This window comes from Mauremys reevesii, linkage group 3 (assembly GCF_016161935.1).
Source record: "Mauremys reevesii isolate NIE-2019 linkage group 3, ASM1616193v1, whole genome shotgun sequence".
Taxonomy (NCBI): Eukaryota; Metazoa; Chordata; order Testudines; family Geoemydidae; genus Mauremys; species Mauremys reevesii.
Genome location: NC_052625.1, coordinates 58,014,419 through 58,034,267, shown reverse-complemented (window position 1 = coordinate 58,034,267; position 19,849 = coordinate 58,014,419). Strand labels below are relative to the sequence as shown.

Here is a 19,849-nt window from a genome sequence, read left to right as displayed (position 1 = left end):
TTTTAGTTAATCGCAGGAGTTAACTGTGATTAATTGACAGCCTTAATTGGGATTGTAGTGGCAAACCCCGTAGAGTGAATCAGGCCCCTTGTCTTTAAATATTGTCACCTTCACAGTTAAAAAACCATGCGTGGCAAGGCCCTACTATTTTCCTAGCCTACAGGAGGTAAGTTGTGTGCATGCCCCCAATCACTCTGCTAACTCCTATATTTTCGACCCTAGATGCAGCTGGGAAACTCTGGTTGTTCACAGGCATCAAAATATGAATTTTAGACAGGATTTTCCCATCTACCACCTTTGATGATCCCAGCAGCAATGGAAAGTGCTTACAAAATTGCTCAGTAGCCTATTGTAATATTATTGTTCTTGAGACCAAAAATCCACCTGGAAACAAACTGAATTGGCTCTGAATAATCCCCAGCACCATTTATCTACCTTTACTTTGACATCTAGCTTGAAGAGTCCCCAGTTTTTGTCTGAAGGCCATAAATGGCCCTGTACTCTTTTCTGTCCATTATCAGTGAACAGAACACAATCCATCACCATTTAAAGGACCTAGCACAATAGGTTGGGGGCTAATCAGACCTTTATGGTGATGGCGCCTAGAATATGGAACTCGATCTTCCCTGGCATCCATCTCTCCCCACTTTTAAAACACTTTAAACCTTTCTGTCCCAGAGGGTTTTTTTGTGTTTCTTTTTTTTAATTTGACCCCGACTTTGTCCTGTATTTATTCTTTTTGTCCTTTTTATAAATCCTTGTGCTTCGGGACATAACCTCTAACCAACAGAGACTGTTTTTCCTTATTACATGCATTCCAATAGTGCTTAGATATGCTCCAAATGAACTTCAGGCCCTGCTGTATTAGGTGCTGTGCAAACATAGCTAGAGACAGTCCCTGTCCCCAAAAGCTTACAGTTTAAATAGACAAGGCAGACAAACGATAAGATAAAGGAAGTATCATCTCCATTTTACAGATGGGCAATTGAGGTCCGTTCTATGCACCAAAATTGCCCTGATTTAACTAAACCGGGTTCTAAATCGACGGAGTCAAACTGGGGCAATACCTCAGTGTGGACACTTAAATCGGTTTGAGTGCCTACGATCGATTTGGGCTTATTTCAGTTTGTTACAGGACACTGGACTGGGGGGAGCATTTCAAAGGCACAAATGACAGGTGCCTAATTCCCATAGGCGGTCAATGGGAATTGGGAGCCTAACTCTTCTCTGTGCCTTTGAAAACCTCATTCTAGATGGACCACTGGTCTGATCTGGTGTGGCAAGTCCAGTATATACCTATGATTTTTTTTAAACCCCTTGGCTGGTTTTACTCGTTAAGCCTTTACAAGGAGGCTTTTATATTGGTAAATACATTTTAAGTCATTTTTACTATGCTATATATAGCACCTCGAGCCCTTCTGCCAGGGTAAATCACAGGGAAGGAGGACTCATTATAACAAACAGTACTAATAAGCATCGTGTTAATGATATAACATCAGGTCTCCAAGGGAGACTCCTTCTAAGGAGGCTGACACTGCTGTACTGAAAATGACATGAGAATGCAAAGGAATCATCTCATCGTATTTCATACTGTGGCTAACACTGAGCTGCCTGTCTTGCAACCAGTAAACCAATCTAGTATTTATTGGATAGAGTCAAAGCTGAGTTACTGAAAATAGCATCACCTGCTGCATTGCTTTCTTACTCCCAGCCTCCATTTGGAGCTGCCCAGTGCTGCAGGCAGTTCTGAGGTAAAGCTTGTATAAATTGGTCGTTGACTCTTGCAAGCTTGCAGTGTTTCAAAATTTTTAATTCAGAAGAGAGCATTGCCCGTAAGCTTAGCACCTTACAAAAGGAAGGGGTCCCAACAATAGTTTTAACAGTGAATGGAAAAGCTTTATTGAGATCAATACTAATAACTAATATTTTGCACAGCTATAACACCTTTCATATCAGGATTTCTAAGCAATTGTTTCAAAACAGCAACTGACATGTAACCATCTCTGTCTGAGTGGAACACAGCAACTATTTAACAGCACATATCAATACTACACATCAGTTTAGGGCTGGAAGTGAAGCATCTATTTGGAATTTTTGACGGACAGAATGTAATTACCAGTGCTGAAATTTAGCTAGAGCACCAGTGACAAATACTGTTGTTGTCTGCTTACAAAAATTACAATGTGATCATTAATGATCTCAGTTTTATGTCTGATACAAAAGATGGCATCTATAACAATAGTGTGTCCCTTAAAACTGTGTTGAGGCTTTGGCTCAGTGCTGGTACAGAAGGAAACATGTTACCTACGGACCCATCACCCTCACTATCTATGGCATCTAGGTGTTCTGTGGAGGAAGCTCATCCAAATACTACCATCCAAAAACAACTCTGCCGAGCTTGTCAGAACCAACAGAATCAACTATTGAAGGTCACTTTGTGCAATAGTTTTAAAACAACAGCCAGGATCCTAAATCAATCACAAGCTGTGGATGAAAAATACATTTGACAACAAAATATTGGGAAATCAGTTCTTCTTTTACCTCCCTGCCAAGATCTGAGTTATTGGTTTTTTTCTCTTTCTTTTTCTGCAACGGCTCTTGATATCACAAGCACAAGTTGCAGATGGTGGTGGTGATCAGATAATTTGTTCTTGCAGGGACAACAGAATCTTGTGCTGAACTCTTGACAGGTAAGTAAAGGAGGAACTGATTTTAAATTTGCACAGATGTTCACTGAGTGTAAAAGTCACTTCTCTGCAGAAATAAAACATGAGGCCTATGTGCCACTTACATCTCATTTAAACTGTGAGGGACTGATTTAGCTGTAGGGTGTGGGACTTGTGCTGCACTCTGCACAGTGGTGAATTTCACACATGCTGATGTGGGATCAGGAACTTTTGTTCTGAATTTGAACCCATCCCACGTTAATGTCAAGAGAAGATTAAATGTACCCCCATATTCTCTGAAATTTTAGAAGGTGCAAATATTTTCTTTGTTGTTTACAATCTCAAAAGCAAGGATCATGAATGTGTCGCTGTCCCTTTCAGATAATGTGTTGCTTCTACAAGCATTTGCCAGCAGAGTGCATTTCATCAGTGGTCGAGCCATGCAGGACATCACGGAACACCTGTCAGGTAACAAACAGCTCAGCTGAACTGGACTTTTCATGGTTCACTTGGATTAAACTCAAGAAAGACTCTTGGGAAATGACAGATATGAGGAAATCCCTATGCATTTACAAAGCTATAGCCCATGGAATAGCAGAAGGCACTGGGCCTGTTCCTCCAGTGCCCTGCACCCTGTGAAGTCAATTATACCTGTGCAAAGTGCTTGTAAAATGCTCCTGCTCTGATCTGGTCATGTATTACATACACTTTGCACAGGTGTAAATGACTGTGCAAGATGCAAGGCAATGGAGAATTGGGCTTTCAGAGTCTAGTAATGAATCATCAATGGGAGGTCTCAAAATTCTCTCCTAAGAAAGCTGGAATACTTGTAGTTTCTCTATCTCCTGAACGGTTTTTAAAAGGGTGGCAGTGTGAGATCAGGGCTAGGCCCACAGGTTCTTCTTCCTTAGACAAATGTCTATCCCCGACAGCCTACGGACACCCACACCCAGCTATGGAACATTTTGGAGTCACTGATATTTTTCTATTCTTGGGGTCTATTTTGCCTCTCTGACAGAGAGCTCTGGGAGAGGAATTCTTTTGTGGCAAACATTTTGGGCTGTATCCCACAAAAGCTGGGACTACCAGCATGAGTGCAGACTGTTCATGTGAATAATGGTTGTTGAAAGGATGTGCCTCCCTGGGGGTGTGAGCAGGCACTTCCTTCCTGACCCTGCAGGCTATCTGCTTCTATCCAGAAGCAAGACATTGCATTTCCATTATTTCAATGTGTGTAAATATAGTCTATTTCCACATCAGCTGAATCCTACAAGCTAAAAATGCTGCTGTTTCTTGACCTATAATCACAGCTTATGTCCAGTGGCAGCCAAGAAATGGCAAAATCGATCATCTCGATGTATGCTGAAAGCAGCCTAATTATAGCCTTGCTTTAATTAGGGCTAAATCTACTGCTAATTATTCCAGCTTCTTTTAATCCAAGGTTTAATAAGGTTTTCTCATTCATTATAATTCTCTTATGGGCATCCATATCCATGGCAAACCTAACAGGGCCTTTAAAGGTAATTTGCATAAAGTAAATCTCTGTACACACACAATTGAATTCTACAGCAATTTAATCTCTTTTTGCAAATAAAGCATTTAAATATAAATTGGGGCCAGTTTAGAAAGAGCATATGTTCCCTCTGGGATTTATTGGGAACAGGCAGCTCTCTCTTCTAAACTCCATGGTGGCCACTACATTTAATAGCATGTGTGCTCTAATTATCTCCTTTTTTAATGAGGGACTGTAACCCTTTGCTGATTTATTATGGTTGTTTAAGTATTATTTAAGGCTGATTTTTATAAAGAGTGAATTTAATGCTGGTGAAAGGTGCCAGACTTACAGTGCTGGGAATATGAAATTGCTTTAACCACAGAATAGCAACGTATGCTTCCCTCACACTATCACCAGCTAATGTGCTTCAATTTATCTCTGTCAGACTGATGAGAATTCAGTCTCCAAGCCATATCAGTTCTTGGCCTCTCTGTGGAAACTGCCAGCAAAGATGCCAGGTAGTGTCAGGTTTTTGTTTGTTTTTAATGTAGCCATCTATCCAATTCAGAAAGTGAATTGAGATCTCATCTCAGGAAGGGTGAAAGGAAGAATTGTCTAGTGATTAGGGCTTTATCCTTGCATTTGGGAGACCTAGGTTTAATTCCCTGTTCCACTACAGCCTTTGTGTGATCTGGGGCAAGTCACTTATGCTCTATCTGTGCCTCAGTTTCTTCTCTCTAAAATGGGTATAACAGCACTTTCTTACATCACAGGCATGTTGTGAGGATAAATATATTAAAGATTGTCAGGCACCCTGTAAACCGTTGGACTCACCCCTGCGGCGCCTCCTACTGGTTGCTCTCCGTATTTAGGCCAGTCCAGCCCTGGAGCACCCTCTGCAGGCTGGTGATCCACCTCTTCTTCTGGCCACCGTATCCCTTCCTAGACCCAGTGCCCCTTTCTCTGGGGTGCTGCCCCCTGGCAATAACCCCTTTTTTACTCTGTCTGGGTTTCCCCTTCCTTGGGAACCCCCCACCCTACTATCCCCACTTCACCTCAGTAGTGGCTACTGCCCAGTCTCTATTCAGCCCCCCATTCGCTGGGGCAGACTGCAGTATCCAATACTCATCATTGGCAAAGGGGGTTTGGACCTGCTGCCTTGGCCTAACCTTAAGTTGCCCTCTGCAACCTCCCAGTACCTTCTGCCCTCTGCTAGGTCATAGCCTGGGGCTTTCTAGGCCAGAGCTCCCCAGCTCCTTAGCCTGTCCCCAGCCCTGCTTCACCCTAGGTACCTTGTCTCATCTACCAAGCAGCTAGGTCCATCTCTCTCTAGCACCAGAGAGAGACTGTCTGGGCTCCTGGCTTCCCTGCCTTTTATAAGGCCCTGCTCCTCAGTTTGGGGTGTGGCCCCCAGCTGCAGCCACTTCTCTAATCAGCTCAGCTTGAGAGCAGCAGCTCTCAAGCCCTGCCAAGCTGTTTCTAACCCCTTAAAACCCCGGAGCAGGGTCCACCCTGCTACACACCCAAACACTGTGATCATGGTGGCTATATTAGTACCTTAGGGTAGGTCCATACTTACCCGCCGGGTCGACGTGGAGAGTTTGACTTCTCGGAGTTCGAACTATCGCGTCTAATCTAGACGCGATAGTTCGAACTCCGAACGCGCTCCCGTCGTCTCCGGAACTCCACCACCGCGAACGGCGGTGGCGGAGTCGACGAGGGAGCCGCGGAGTTCGATCCCACGGCGTCTGGACAGGTAGGAAATTCGAACTAAGGTAGTTCGACTTCAGCTACGCTATTCGCGTAGCTCAAGTCACTGACCTTAGTTCAAACCCCCCCCCCCCCCCGTAGTGTAGACCAGGCCTTAGATAGCTAGACATCTTGACATTTGTAACAGTCATTCATTGTGAGTCACTAAGTACAAGAAAAATCTCAGATTAGACCTTCCCATCAGAAGCACCAATAGATCATCCATCTTTCTGATTGGATTTCCGTCCCATGGGCTAGAATTTTGAAATTTAGTACAGACATTCATTATGGGCCACTGAGCACAAGGAAACCCCAAATTAGACCTTTGTTTTTTTCATCAAAGTTCACCAAAAGGTCAACAGTGTCTCTCACTGGAGTTCAATCATACAAGAGTTCTTTTGAGCTATAATCTTGAAATTTGGTACAGCTATGTTAGACAGCTGATTACTGGAAATAGAGGTTTGACACTTCTATCATATGTTATCAAAGGTTCATCAGTCCAACAGTTTACAAGAATTATATTAATTACTTCTTTAGGGCTGTCATGTTCAGTATGAGGCCTCTGATTTGGAGAAATTTGAGGTCAATAGTTCTATTTAATGGATAATATCATTTCAGTTTGCTTATAGAGAATTGTACGGTTTGCATTCAGATTCCAGACAGTAGTCAGAAACAGTTTTGAGGAACTATAAATAAAGATGGGCTTCCATCTTGATTGTTAAGATGCTTTATCTTCTGTCCTGCAGCGCTTGTATCTTCTGTCTACCCTCGGAAACCCCAGGCTGTGGAACGTCACACCCTGCCTGTTCTCTGGTATTTCCTGAACAACATGATCGGAAATGGGGTGTTACCTGGTAGGAGCGGGAATGTCAGGACTGTGGTCTGCAAGCTTGTTAAAAGCCTGTACAAAGAGATGGGACACAGCCTAAAGGATCATGCTTCCAGCCAACCACAACATGTGATAAAATCCCTCTGGGACCTTTTAGACATGGAACTCCAGTGAAGGAGGCCCAGTAGCCTCCAGGACAGTTTACAGTGTGGCACTTGATGGGGTGGATAAATGAAGTGGTGGACATTATACTGGCAATGATTTTATTCTATGTTTTTGGAGAAAGGAATACGTTTATAGATCCAGATGTATATAGTATATTATGAAGTAGAATTAAACAAAGCACGTATTTTTATAAGGTTTTATTTCTTCAGCGTTTGTTCCTGAGAGGTTTTACATAGCTCTTTTAAAAACAATAATTATGTATAAATATTGTGATTTGTAATTGTGTAAAAAATAAAATAATGTATTTATACACAGACACATTTAGGGAGGGAGAGATGGGCCTTAGACACAATGAGAGAGAGAGAGAGGGGTGGATGATTGGGCCCCAGAAGCAGGGCTGGCTCCAGGTTTTCTGCTGCCCCAAGCGGGGAGGAAAAACAAAACAAACAAACAATCAGCGGCACTTTGGTGGCAGCTCAGTCTCGCCACTCCGTTCTTTGGCGGCAGTTTGGCGGCAGGTCCTTCAGTCCCTGTCTTCCCCTTCGGCGGCAGCTCAAAGAGGAAGAGAGGGACTGAGGGACCCACTACCAAATTCCCGCTGAAGACCTGGACGGGCCACCCCAATAGCGGATGGAGTGCTGCCCCTTTGTATTGGTCGCCCCAAGCACCTGCTTCCTTAGCTGGTGCCTGGAGCTGGCCCTGCCCAGAAGCAGAGAGTGAGAGGCAAACACTCCAGGTTGAGAAAATAAATTGAGTGAGGAAGAGAGAAATATGCTGCCCCCAAGACACAAAGAGTACGTCTACATTGGAGCTGGGAGATTTTCACTAGTGGGGCTCAAGCTAGCATGCTAAAAATAGCAGTGTGGACCTTGCAGCTCAGGCTGGAGCTTGGGATCTGAAGCCTACCTGTCCCTATAGGCTTGAGAGTCCAAGCTGCTATCCAAGCCACAATGTCAACACTGCTATTTTTAACATACTTGTTAGAGTGCCACTAGCATGAGTTTGCCTACCCAGGCTGAGAGGCTCACTCCTAGCCATAGTGTAGACATATCAACAAGAGCCTGTGGGAAAGGGGGTAAAGGAGAGAGGTGGGGCCCTGGAAGCAGAAAAAGTGACCGAAGCGTATATCCATTTCTGAAAAATTGAACACTTCTACACATATTCACACAACCCTGAAAGGCAGGGGGAAAGAAAGAAGAAGGGATATATAGGATCCTGAACACAGGCAGAGTGAGGCACATGGGGCCTATGAGAGCAGAAAAATAGAAGGACCTTGTAAATGGGGCCTTGACCATTAAGTCAGAAGGCCAAAGAGCAGCACAGAAGGACCCAGCCAAAGAGGCCCATGAGTCTGAGAATTTTAAATTTACGTCTTTATTTTTTCATACCTGAAGCTATACAGTAGTCTAACTTGTTGCATTCTGTATTATCTTTCTGTGAATTCCCCTACATCACCAAGGTCTTTTATTACAGTAAAGAATGGGTGAAATGATTCAAACCTTCTGAAGTGTTTTAGATTGACTTAGAACTGCATAGGTAATGTAGTGTAAATGTAATGTTCTAGAGCACCAGGAACTCAGAATCTTCTGGAACATTCTAGTGCACCCTCTGAGCCAGGAACCTAGTTCTGAAACATTATGGAGTGCCCTGGAACTTGCCACCTTCAAAGCCTGCATTACATTTACTCCTTCAAGCAACTTGAGCTTGCTCACTACCTAGAGCTTATTTTAAATTTTTTGGATTTTTTTAGGGGTAGCATCTTCTGAGATCCCTGGTTTCTCCCTCCCTCAATCTCAAAGTCCTCTCTCCTCACAGTTCCCCTCCCTTTAGGCACACCTCCCTCTAGAGCCCTTCGATGCTGAATAAATGTTCTTTCTTTTAGCTGCTTCTTCAGCTTCTCTCTAGCCCCTGGGGATACAGTGGGAAGTTTTTGTACTTAGGAGAAAAGAGGCTTTTGTGTATAGCAAAAGAACCTCCCCGCCAGTCTGTTTTATTTGTTCAGTTGTAGGGTTCATGGAATCAAATTAAAAGGTAGCTTATGTAACCACCTCTTAAGTTACTACTGGCCTGGAGTGTTGCTCATGTGTATATTGTTTCACAGGGTTGATGGGAATAAAGTGTTTCCTGCCAGTATGTTGGTTCTGTCTGGTTGGGTTTTTGTGTTGGCTGTACAGTTGAGGCAGTTTTACCATGTGATGGGAACTCAGAACACAGAAGGACCCAGTTTTGCCCCTGCTGACAAGGGGGCTCCATGCCTTAAGGAAGATGGAGCAGGGGTGCTCCCTGGTGAACACTGGGCTAACTGCAGCTCCACTTCTCCCTCTTGAACAGGAAAACATGTGGAATACAACTGAAGTGGTTGACTGGGAAACAAAAGAGACAAAATGCTTTTGGGAAGGTTGGGAATGGGATCCCCACCCAGGATACTAGGACTGGCACAAACCCAAACAATGTGTTTCCTGTTTCCTTTCTGCGTTTGTTAATTTATCCTTATTGTAATTTTATAACAGTAGCACCTAGAGGCCCCAACTAACATCAGAAGCCTATTTTGCTAGGTACAGCATGAACATGCAACATCCCTGGCTCACAATCTAAATAATCAAGACCAAGGGTGGGGGAGTTGGAGGTACAAGGAGGTGAAGTGACTTGCCAGAGGTCAAACATCAGGTCAGTGGCCAAACTGGTAACAGAACTGGGGTCGCCTGATTCAGTGGCCAGAGGCCAATTCATTAACCCACCCTGCCTTTCTTGTTAGAGCACTAATCCTTGAGGAGATGACCCTGCTGAATGCAAGTGCTTTTTCTGCCTAGTCATTACACCAGTTTACAGAACCCTCCCTGGCCAACCTTGAGCCTATTTCACTGAGGTATATCACAGATGCTAATCCACTGTGGCTCCTGGAGGCTGGATGCAGACTGAATGCCCCACTTTCACCACCCTGCTAGTTCAACAATGGAGTGATGCATTGACAGTGCCCACAGATAGCAATTTACATGCCTGCTAGCCAAAGGTAAGAGCTGTTGTCGTGATGGGGGGGCGGGAACGGCTCTAAAATAATAGGGTAAGGAAAACTCTAGTACTCTGCCCTTTGGGTTGGGACCAAGCACAGGGAGGGGTAGGCTAATGTTCAGATGCCAGGGAGGGGAGAGAGTTGTTTTGACTCTTAATTTTGTTTGTTTTCTTGCTTTGGGGAGAATTTTCACTCTGTACAGTAATAGAGATTTGAAAGACAAAGGTGAATGAATTGAAGATTGGGATCAAGGGGGATGCACAATATAGTAGAACATTGCTAATCCACTGCAAACCTCATCATTTCTCCCAGAAATTGCCACTCTCTCCTCACCAAACAGTAGCTATTTAGGGCCTGATTTTCAGACAGTTTAGGGTATGCAGTCACATGTCCAGTTTGTGTGCACAATTACAGTGAAGCTTGTGCTATGCAATTAATGTAGTGGTGCCCAAATTCATCTAACTGCTTATGAGCCCGGTTACCTGATTTGCACATGCAACTGCAGAATCATCAGTGCATGTGAGATTTCAACAGGAGAGCCTGCCAGAGCCAAGGGGACCTTTGGGGACCTGAGGAGAAGGCAGATAGAGAGCAAAGTGAAGAATTGATGTGGGGAGGGAAATGAGAATAATGTGTCCAGGCTGAGAAAGATGGTGGGGCAGAGACACACACTTGAGAGGGGGGCAAATATTGAGGATGTATTTGGGGGGCTTGTGAGAATATTGGGGAAAGGAGGAAATTTTTGAAAGTGTTGAAAGGAGAGAAATGGTAGGTGGGAAATGAGCAGAATGGAGGCTGGCAATCTCAGACAGAACATTTTCATGTCTTATTCAATCCAAATGACGTCTAGAGTGCAGGAGAGGAGCAGAGACAGGCAAGACCTGGGAAGTGTGCTTATCTTTCAACTCTGCTGCTGAAGGTGAAGTAGCACCCTGTAAATAACCCCCTGTGCTGCCTCTCTGAAATGCTGCGAGAGCTGGAGCAAATGATTCTGGGGTGCATCTGAAAGGGGCTGGTTGCAAGTGGCTGAACATGCAGTATTGGAGGAATGGGGTATGTATATAGAATTTACTGGATCCGACTGAAAACCAGCTGTTAGAAACTTGTCTCTTCACTTCGGGGAGAGACTGCATTGAACGAGCTATTTTCATCCTTGTTATATAATGACTAGAAAAGGTGGTGCTGTTGTCTCTACCAAATTCCTGCCAGTTGACACTGAATTCTGATACTGCAATAAAGCCTTTGATGTCAGTTGATTTAAGCAGAGGTAGGAAGACGGTGACAGATAGAATTAGAGCTGACTGGAATCTTGGAAACATTTGCCACATAGTTGAACTGTGCCTCTGTGTTGGGAGCCTCAGCTGAGAAGCCAGTAACTGAAAGGGTTTGGAACATGAGCTCCCTCACCTCATCCTCAAAAGTAGTGCCCAAGGAATGGGGTTTGAGCCACAAAGCGGGGGAAGAGGGTTATGAGAGGAGCCTGCATTGCCTGTGGTAATACCTTTTCTGTGGATAAATGGAGGACTTCAGTCCCCCTACCCCAGTCAGTCAGCATCTTTCACTTTTTAGTGAAGAAAAGAAAAACACTTTCACAGCTATTTCAAATGCAGGCAAAACCCAGGAATCTGCAGGCCATCTATTTTTGTTACTGCCTGCCATCCCCTTCAGGAAGCGCATGCCAGCCAGTTTGTGGGGCACTTGGTGTTCAAAGCACTGACATTTGAGTAATTGCAGCTCAGCAATGACAGCTCCATTATTATCATCTTCTCACAATTTATCCGAGCTAGAGCCACGCTGGAAATGTGTCTCTGCTAAGGAAAAAATAATCAGGCCTTTGACAATAATCTATTGACACCTCATAAAAATGAATCCCTAAGGTGTGATACCAGTGCAATGCTGTGGCCAAAAGAAATAATGCGATCCTGGGCTGCATAACGGGGGAATCTAAAGTAGGAGTAGAAAGGTTATTTTACCTTTGTATTTGGCACTGTATTTGACCTGCACGCAGTATTAAAGGTGTGAGGGTACCATGGATTTATATAGTGGCATTATGATATTTTCTGTTTTATTATCCTAATAGTTCCTAACTTTCTGTTAGCTTTTTTTGACTGCTGCTGCACACTGAGCAGATGTTTTTGGAGAACTATCCACGATGACTCCAACATCTTTCTTGAGTGGTAACAGCTTATTTAGATCCCATTATTTTGTATGTATAGTTGGGATTATGTTTTCCAAAGTGCATTACTTTGCATTTATCAACACTTAATTTCATCTGCCATTTTGTGGTCCAGTCATGAAGTTTTGTGAGATCCCTTTATAACTCTTCACAGTCAGCTTTGGACATAAGTATCTTGAATAATTTTGTATCTTCTGAAAACTTTGCCATCTGACTGTTTACCCCTGAACAGAACTGGTCAGAGTACAGATCCTTGAGGGACCCCAATGTTTACCTCTCTCCCTTGTGAAAACTGACCATTTATTCCTGCCCTTTCTTTCCTATTTTTAAAGCAGTTACTGATCCATGTGAGGACTGTCCCTGTTATTCCACGACTATCTACTTTGCATATGAGCCTTTGGTGAGGGACGTTGTCAAAGGCTTACTGAAAGTTCAACAATACTATATTCACTAGAATCACCTTTGTCCACATATTTGTTTAAAGCCTCAAAGAATTCTAATAGATTGGTGAGGCATGATTTCCCTTTACATAAGCCATGGTTACTCTTTCCCCACATATCATGTTCACCTATGTGTCTGATAATTCTTTTCTTTAGTCTAGTTTCAACCAATTTGCCTGGTACTAGGTTAGGCTTACTGGCCTGTAATTGCCAGGATTGCCTCTAGAGCTTTTTTTTTTAAAAAATCTGCTATCCGCCAGTCATCTGGTACAGAGGCTGATTTAAGCAATAGGTTGCATACTACAGTTAGTAGTGCTACAATTTCATATCTGAGTTCTTTCAGAACTCTTGGGTGAATATCATCTGGTCCTGGTGACTTATTACTGTTTAATTTATCAGTTTGTTCCAAAACCTCCTCTGTTGATACACCAAATCTAGGACAGTTCCTCAGATTTGTCACCTAAAGAGAACGGATCAGGTGTGGAAATCTCCCTCACATCCTCTGCAGTGAAGATCTATGCAAAGAATTCATTTAGCTTCTCTGCAACTGCCTTGTCTTCCTTGAGTGCTCCTTTAAACCTCAATCTTCCATTGTCCCCACTGATTGTTTGACAGGCTTCCTGCTTCCAATGTACTTATAAAAAATTGCAGTGAGTTTTTGTGTCTTTTGCTAGTTGCTCTTCAAATTCTTTTTTGGCCTGCCTAATTATACTTTTATGCTTGACTTGTTGAAGTTTGTTCCCTTCTGAGGATGCTTTAGCTGAGGATGTTTCAGTGCAAATTGCTAAGTTGATCTTTCATCAATAAATCATTTGCCAAATTCATCCCTGATGTAACTCCAGTGGGGTCAATTAATCTGACCCACTATCACGTCGGCTCATTGATTCTCCATCTTAAACTCTCTCTTTTGTTTTGCCTATGCTTCTTTATTTATATGCTCTAGGAATTATTTTAGAGACATTCTATAGCCTGAGTTATACAGGAGGTCAGACTAGATGATCACATTGGTCCCTTCTGGCCTTCGAATCTATGAATTTGTGTTTCTCTCTGCTATTATTCATTATTTAACACTGTGACTGCAATATTTATTTGAGTGTCTTGAGAAAAGTGTACATGAAAGATCCGCACTGAGTAAAGTTGTATAGCTATAAATATAGATATTTAAAATATGTGTACTAGAGAGGCACCCAAACAAAATATTCAGATCTGAATACCATAACATTGGGTGTGCTTGGAATTTGACCCAGTTCTGGATCACTGCCTACTCCTATTTGAATCTTGTACTTTGAGACTACCTTTGATGTGTACATACACAATAATAAACATTAACCATGCATCAGAGGTAAAAGAGTATATCATCTATATGTGTAATAAATAACAGGGGGGAGGGGAGTAGCTCCCTTTTATGGACACCCAGCCAGCCAGTTAGCTATAATATTCCTCTTAATAGCTATTCTCTACTTGCTTTACCTGTACAGGGTTAACAAGCCCACAGGTAAAATGAAAGGAGTGGGCACCTGACCAAAAGAGCCAATGGGAGGGCTAGAATTTTTTAAAAATTGGGAAAAAAACTTCCCTTTGTCTCTCTGTTGTGGTTCTCCAGGAAAGAGGGGAACTGGGAGCAGTTATGCCATGAGAAGCTTTAAGCCAGGTATGATCATAGATCATCAGATCACACCTAGAACTACTATTTGGAACCCCCAAATATGTAAGTAGATCAGGAATGTTTAGAAAGATGCGATTAGGCTTATTTCTCTTTATTTCTTATGGCTAGTGGACTCCTCTGTGCTAACCCCAGATGCTTTTGTTTGCTTGTAACTTTTAAGCTGAACCCCCAAGAAAGCTATTTTGGGTGCTAAATTTTTGGAATTGCTCTTTTAAAATCTGGTTAAAGCCTAAGTTCCAGATTTATTTTCTTTCTTTTTGTTTTTAATAAAATTTACCTTTTTTAAGAACAGGATTGGATTTTTGGTGCCCTAAGAGGTTTGTGTATATGTTGTTTAATTAGTTGGTGGCAACAACTAATTTCCTTTGTTTTCTTTCTCTGCTCTTCCCTGGAGGGTGGGGATGAAAGTGCTTGAGGATATCCCACAGGAAGGAATTCCCAAGTGCACCTTCCTGGGTTCCAAAGGGGTTTTGCATTTGGGTGGTGGCAGCGTTTACCAAGCCAAGGTCAAGAAAAGCTGTAACATTGGGAGCATAATACAAGCCTGGAGTGGCCAGTATTAATTTTTTGAATCCTTGCGGGCCCCCACCTTCTGCACTCAAGGTGCCAGAGTGGGGAATCAGCCTTGACAATGTGCAATATACATATCTATTCATCTTGAACAGCAGTCAAGATTTGTTTGTTGCAGCTATTACTCAATTTAAGGAGCTAAATGTAATTGGGATGGGCAGCTGAAGTCTATATAACCCCTGCCTGAGTGACTGTTCAGCTCAGAGCTAAGTGATAATATGTTGAGGTGAGCTAATGCTTCCTATTGTAAAAGATTCCTCCATGGATTAAACCATCTTGTTTGTACTTGGCACAGAATGATGATAAAGTTTGTAATAGTTGGGTCTAGTTCAGCGGTCCCCAAACTTTTCAGGGTCATGCCCACCTTACTCCTATCCATGCCCCCCACCCCTCGCACCTGAGTGGGGCTGCAGCTCCCAGGGTGGTGGGAATGGGGACATGGATAGGGGTAAGGGGGCCGAGGCTGGGGCTGCAGCTATGGGTGGGTCTGGGACCCGGAGTGGGGCTGGGGCCGAGAATGGAGCCGCAGCCAAGGGCCAAGGCTGCGGGCAGGGGTGGGAGCAGAGCCACAGCTAGGCCATAGTGGAGGGCAGCAGCTGGGCCAGCCTCAGCCCTGGGCTGGGAACAGAGCCACCGACCAGGGCCAAGAATGGGGATGGGGGTGGGAGTGGAGCCACAGCCAGGCTGCGGTGGGGGCCAGCAGCCAGCCACATGGCCAGATGTGGAGCCGCACCGAGGCAGGGGATAGGGCCAGGTGCCAGGCCGGGAGCCGGGGATGCAGCTGTGAGTAGGGCCAGAGCAGAGCTGGGTGGTGCTCCCTCCTTGCTCTCCCGTGGGGGCTGGCCCAGGCCCACCGTGCACCCCCGAATGTTCCTCCATGCCCCCCTAGGGGGTGCACCTGACAATTTGGGGGCCTCTAGTTCCTTATTTTAAAAAAATTGTATTTGGTTTCATATTAGTTTGAGCTGGGCCATTTAAACCAGCAGTTTAATTGGTAGCTATTGTTATCCGTATAGCTTGGAAAAACCAGTTCATAACCCAGTGTGACCAATAACATCTCAATGCTAAAATCATGGCAGCCAGTTTCTGGTGTTGCAGGCAGAAATATGTGTGTGATGTTTATAAATCAGGTTTTTTGAATCGCTCGGTTGAATCCTGTTGTATCTCCCAACAGTTATGGGCCTAATCGTGACAGCTTCACACAGTCCAAGCAGGAATCATTCATAGGTGATAGGAAAGAATGGAATCCCCCACCCCAATCCACACCAGTACGGACATGGTCAACATCACCATGCTGTGAATTTAGCTTCACAGGAAAAACAGGGGTAAACAAGACCTGCCCTTTAAAAAAAAAAAAAAAAAACCTAGGAAAAAGCCCCTTCAGGCCTTTATTTAATGCATCAAAGAAAAACAAAAATGAACATGTAAGGGCTAGATTCTCAGATGGTATAAATGAGCATAAGTCCGTTGACTTCAAGGCTTTTTTACTCTAGCTGGGGATATGGGTTTTAGTTTTCAAAGGGGGATGTGAAGGGCATTCATGGTGCATTGACCCCCTCCACCGATAATAGCATCACCAGCAGTGTTTGTGGAAATAGCAACACGGGTCTGGCTTTAGAGAAGCAAAACTGAACACCAGGATGGTTTGGACCTGGGTCCCATTTTATGAGGAATAGGGAGAAAAAGAGGGCTTGGGAGGAATGGTTCTGGTGGCCAGTCTCTAGTCTTCAGGACTGTTATTTCTTGGCAGCACTTGTTTTAAGTCCTCTTAAATAGTAAGCCACAGAATTGTAGCCCCATGCTGTAGGGATGTCACCATCACCCCAGGTAGGCCAAAGAACAGTGCAGCTTGCATAAGGAGCAGCTCTCCTATGCAGAAAGGGATCTAAAAAGAGACCACAAAAGGATCCTGAGTGTCTCCAGCATATTGTTATCTAACATTTAGTTAAAGATCAGGGAACTGATTGTTGCTGGCCCCTTGGAGAGGTCCCTTAAGACAGGTTTCACTGTGTACTGGAGGGACACAGGGTGTGGGGGCACAACTACTCAGTCAAGGGGATTGGGAATTACAGCAACTGCCTAGATGCACTTCCTGGCTTCCACCCTGCCTGAGATTTCCAATCTTCTTGTATGTCAAAGCCCAGTCCAACTATTTTGACCTTGTGAAGGTCGAGACAACGTGGCAGGGTTGGAAACTGAAAATCTGCTATTTGTCAACAGAGCCAGTATAGTTCAGGCAGATGCAGTCTGAGCTTTTTCCACTCTCTCTTGCCAATAATTGACAGCACAGACTTTCCATCCTTCCCTAGGAGTGAGAGGTGCTGTGGGCTCCTTGTTCAGAGACCCTCTGCTGAGGTGGTAACCTGCAGATTACTCCCTTTTGCAGAATGGTTTCTGTGAAGTGAGACAGCTGCTGGTAGGAGACCAAGCAATGAGGATGGGTTCAGCAAACCTATTTCAATTAGGACTCTAGGTTAGGACCTAAACCAAGAAGTCTTTAACATTATAACCACCATCCTTAATACTAGAATTTACTTAAAATATCAGGTGATCCTGGGAGACCATTTCAGTACCATGTACATTGCATTGTTCCCTGGAGACACAAACCCATGCTTTTAATGGGTATTTACATGGGAGCACAGCTGTTCAGACCTGCCAAAAATATCTTGTATTTTTATTTGTGGTGTACAAAAGTTATGTATGAGTCATTATACTTCAGAAGACATCCTGACAGTGTTAGCTGAGATTCCACTAATGTAGGAGAAACTGTTACAAGAGCGGATCACTTACCAGATCTCATAAGAGAAGACAATTTCCAGGATAAATACTGAAGTTTTTCAACAAGAAGACTGTATTATTCAATTTTTTATTTGCCATATTCATTTCTGGATTATTTTAGTTTGCCTCTCTAGATCCTCTGTAAAAGGTGGCAATTAATTTGCCATGTGGATTGTTGTTCTAGCAGAGTGGTCTAATGATCAGAGTAGAGAATTAGGTGTTAGGACTCAGTAGTTTTAGTAGCAGCTTAAGCACTGATTCACTGAGCATAGATAGGCATATCACATAACTTTTCTAGGCCTTTGTGTATCCCCTCTGTAAAATGGGGATAATGCTTGCACCCCATCATTTTTGTGATGTTTAGTATGTGTATACATATATATCTTCAGATGAAAGGTGCTATGTTAGAGCCAAAATATTATTAAAGGTTTATATTCAAAATAGTTAGGAGAGATGCATTCACCTCTTGCACGGATCCCCCATCCTTATACTAACTATATTTCCAGGCATACACCAAAAGAAAGAAACTATCAACAGACTCTTAGGAGGTAGAGATGGGAAACCTATTTGATCATTGTGTCCAGCCCTCTGCCATTGCAGGATTTAATTCCCAGTATAGACCAGGTATTAAAGTGATATTATGCTTGGAAGGAAATGAGGCTACAAGATAGAAACTGTCCAGTTAAATTAACTTCTTTGACTCAGCTGTACAGCTGGTACACATTTTTAGTTGCAGGCTATACAGTAAATCTCAGCCCTGTTATCTGTAGGATATTTTGTGCTGCTGGGGGAAAGTCAGGAAAGTTTGTAAAGTTTTTGCCCATCGTGGCTCCCAGTGGCCGCGGTTCGCTGCTCGAGGCCAATGGGAGCTGCTGAAAGCGGCCCAGCTCCCATTGGCCTGGAGCAGTGAACTGCGGCCACCGGGAGCCACGATCGACCAAACCTGCGGATGCGGCAGGTAAACAAACTGGCCCAGCCTGCCAGGGGCTTTCCCTGCATAAGCAACGGAACAAGTTTGGGAACCACTACTCTAACCCATCAGTCAGATGTTCAGATCCATGGGAGTTAGGAGCCTAAGAACCTTTTTGAATCTGGGCCCTTTCCTCTGAAATTCTCTCCTGGCTGGCTTAGACAGCTCCCCGGTCAGCATGCTGGCTTCTGTGAATCCCTTTTTTAGACGCCTATGTCTTCCCATGCCTAACTCAGGGGCAGGCTGAGATTCCACTCGGTAGCAGGATGCCTAGGGGTTAGGTGTTGTAACACTCAGTATTGCAATGTCTAAGTAGAATGGTGGATTTAGCCCTTAGTTTTTAAGGGTTTGTCAGGAAGTGGGGCGCACACAGACGTGGTAACCCTGGATGGAATTAAGTTTGTGTGATGTGGAAAGAAAAATGGTTGAACCATCTCTAAACGGATTGTTTTTCAGGAAGTCCTGGCGATTCCCTAACTGATGACACAGGACGGTTTGAGCAAGTCACTTGGGGTCGCAGCCAGAAGGGACTTAGGCATTGCAATGCTGAGCGGCACAGCACCTTGCTCTTAGGCACCTAGAAAATCACAAGAACACACTTTTCCTGTTGTTATGCATACTTCCACCTTTTCATGTTCTCTGTATGTATAAATATCTCCTGTCTGTGTGTTGTTCCATGCATAAGAAAAAGTGAGAGCTAGCTCACAAAAGCTCATGCTAAAATAAATGTGTTAGTCTTTAAGGTGCCACAAGTACTCCTGTTCTTTTTAAGAACACACTGTGATCCACAAAGCCGAGTTAGGCACGTACGCTCCCATATAATGAATGGGGAGAGACAGGCACCTTAGACTGTCTCTACAAAACCCAGAACGCTAGACAAGGAGCCGCCTACGCTGGCCAATGGGAGGTGCCGGTGAGAGGAGTGTGGGCTAAGCCCTGCCTCTCTCTTGAAGATAGGTGCCTATCTCTGCTTGGCATTTCATGAACAGGAGCCAGCTGCCTGGAGTCAGGTGGGTTAGGCACCCAAGGTGTTTTTTGCAGGAATTAGGTAGACATCTGCCTTGCTCCACACAAAATGGAGGAGGAGGAGAAGGCTGCTGGGTTCCCACCTTATCACTTTTAGCCCAGTGGTTAGGGCACTCACCTGGCATGTGGGTAACCAGAGTTCAATTCCCTCCTCTCTGCCACAGGGGGGAGGAAAGGATTTGAACAGGGGTCTCCCACTGCTCTAACCACTTAGCTTTGGGATATTCTGATGGTGAGGGGCTCCCTCAGTCTCTTCTGTTGAAGCTGATCCACCATGGACAAATAATGAGAGAGTGACTGGAGCAGGGG

At 44.0% G+C, this 19,849-nt stretch overlaps 1 protein-coding gene across 6 annotated transcripts in view; it reads left to right on the top strand.

The window, feature by feature from the left end:
* Positions 1–6,988, top strand: part of TOGARAM2 (TOG array regulator of axonemal microtubules 2) — a 73,427-nt gene extending 66,439 nt beyond the window's left edge. For 5 of the 6 annotated variants that reach the window (XM_039530089.1, XM_039530088.1, XM_039530090.1 and 2 more), the window contains 3 exons: positions 2,658–2,690; positions 3,048–3,134; positions 6,657–6,988. In XM_039530089.1, the coding sequence (XP_039386023.1) occupies positions 2,658–2,690; positions 3,048–3,134; positions 6,657–6,913 (377 nt within the window). In that variant the 3' untranslated portion in view covers positions 6,914–6,988. The remainder of the gene's footprint in view (positions 1–2,657; positions 2,691–3,047; positions 3,135–6,656) is intronic. The other variant, XM_039530092.1, reaches the window with a different exon arrangement.
* Positions 6,989–19,849: the final 12,861 nt, after the last annotated feature.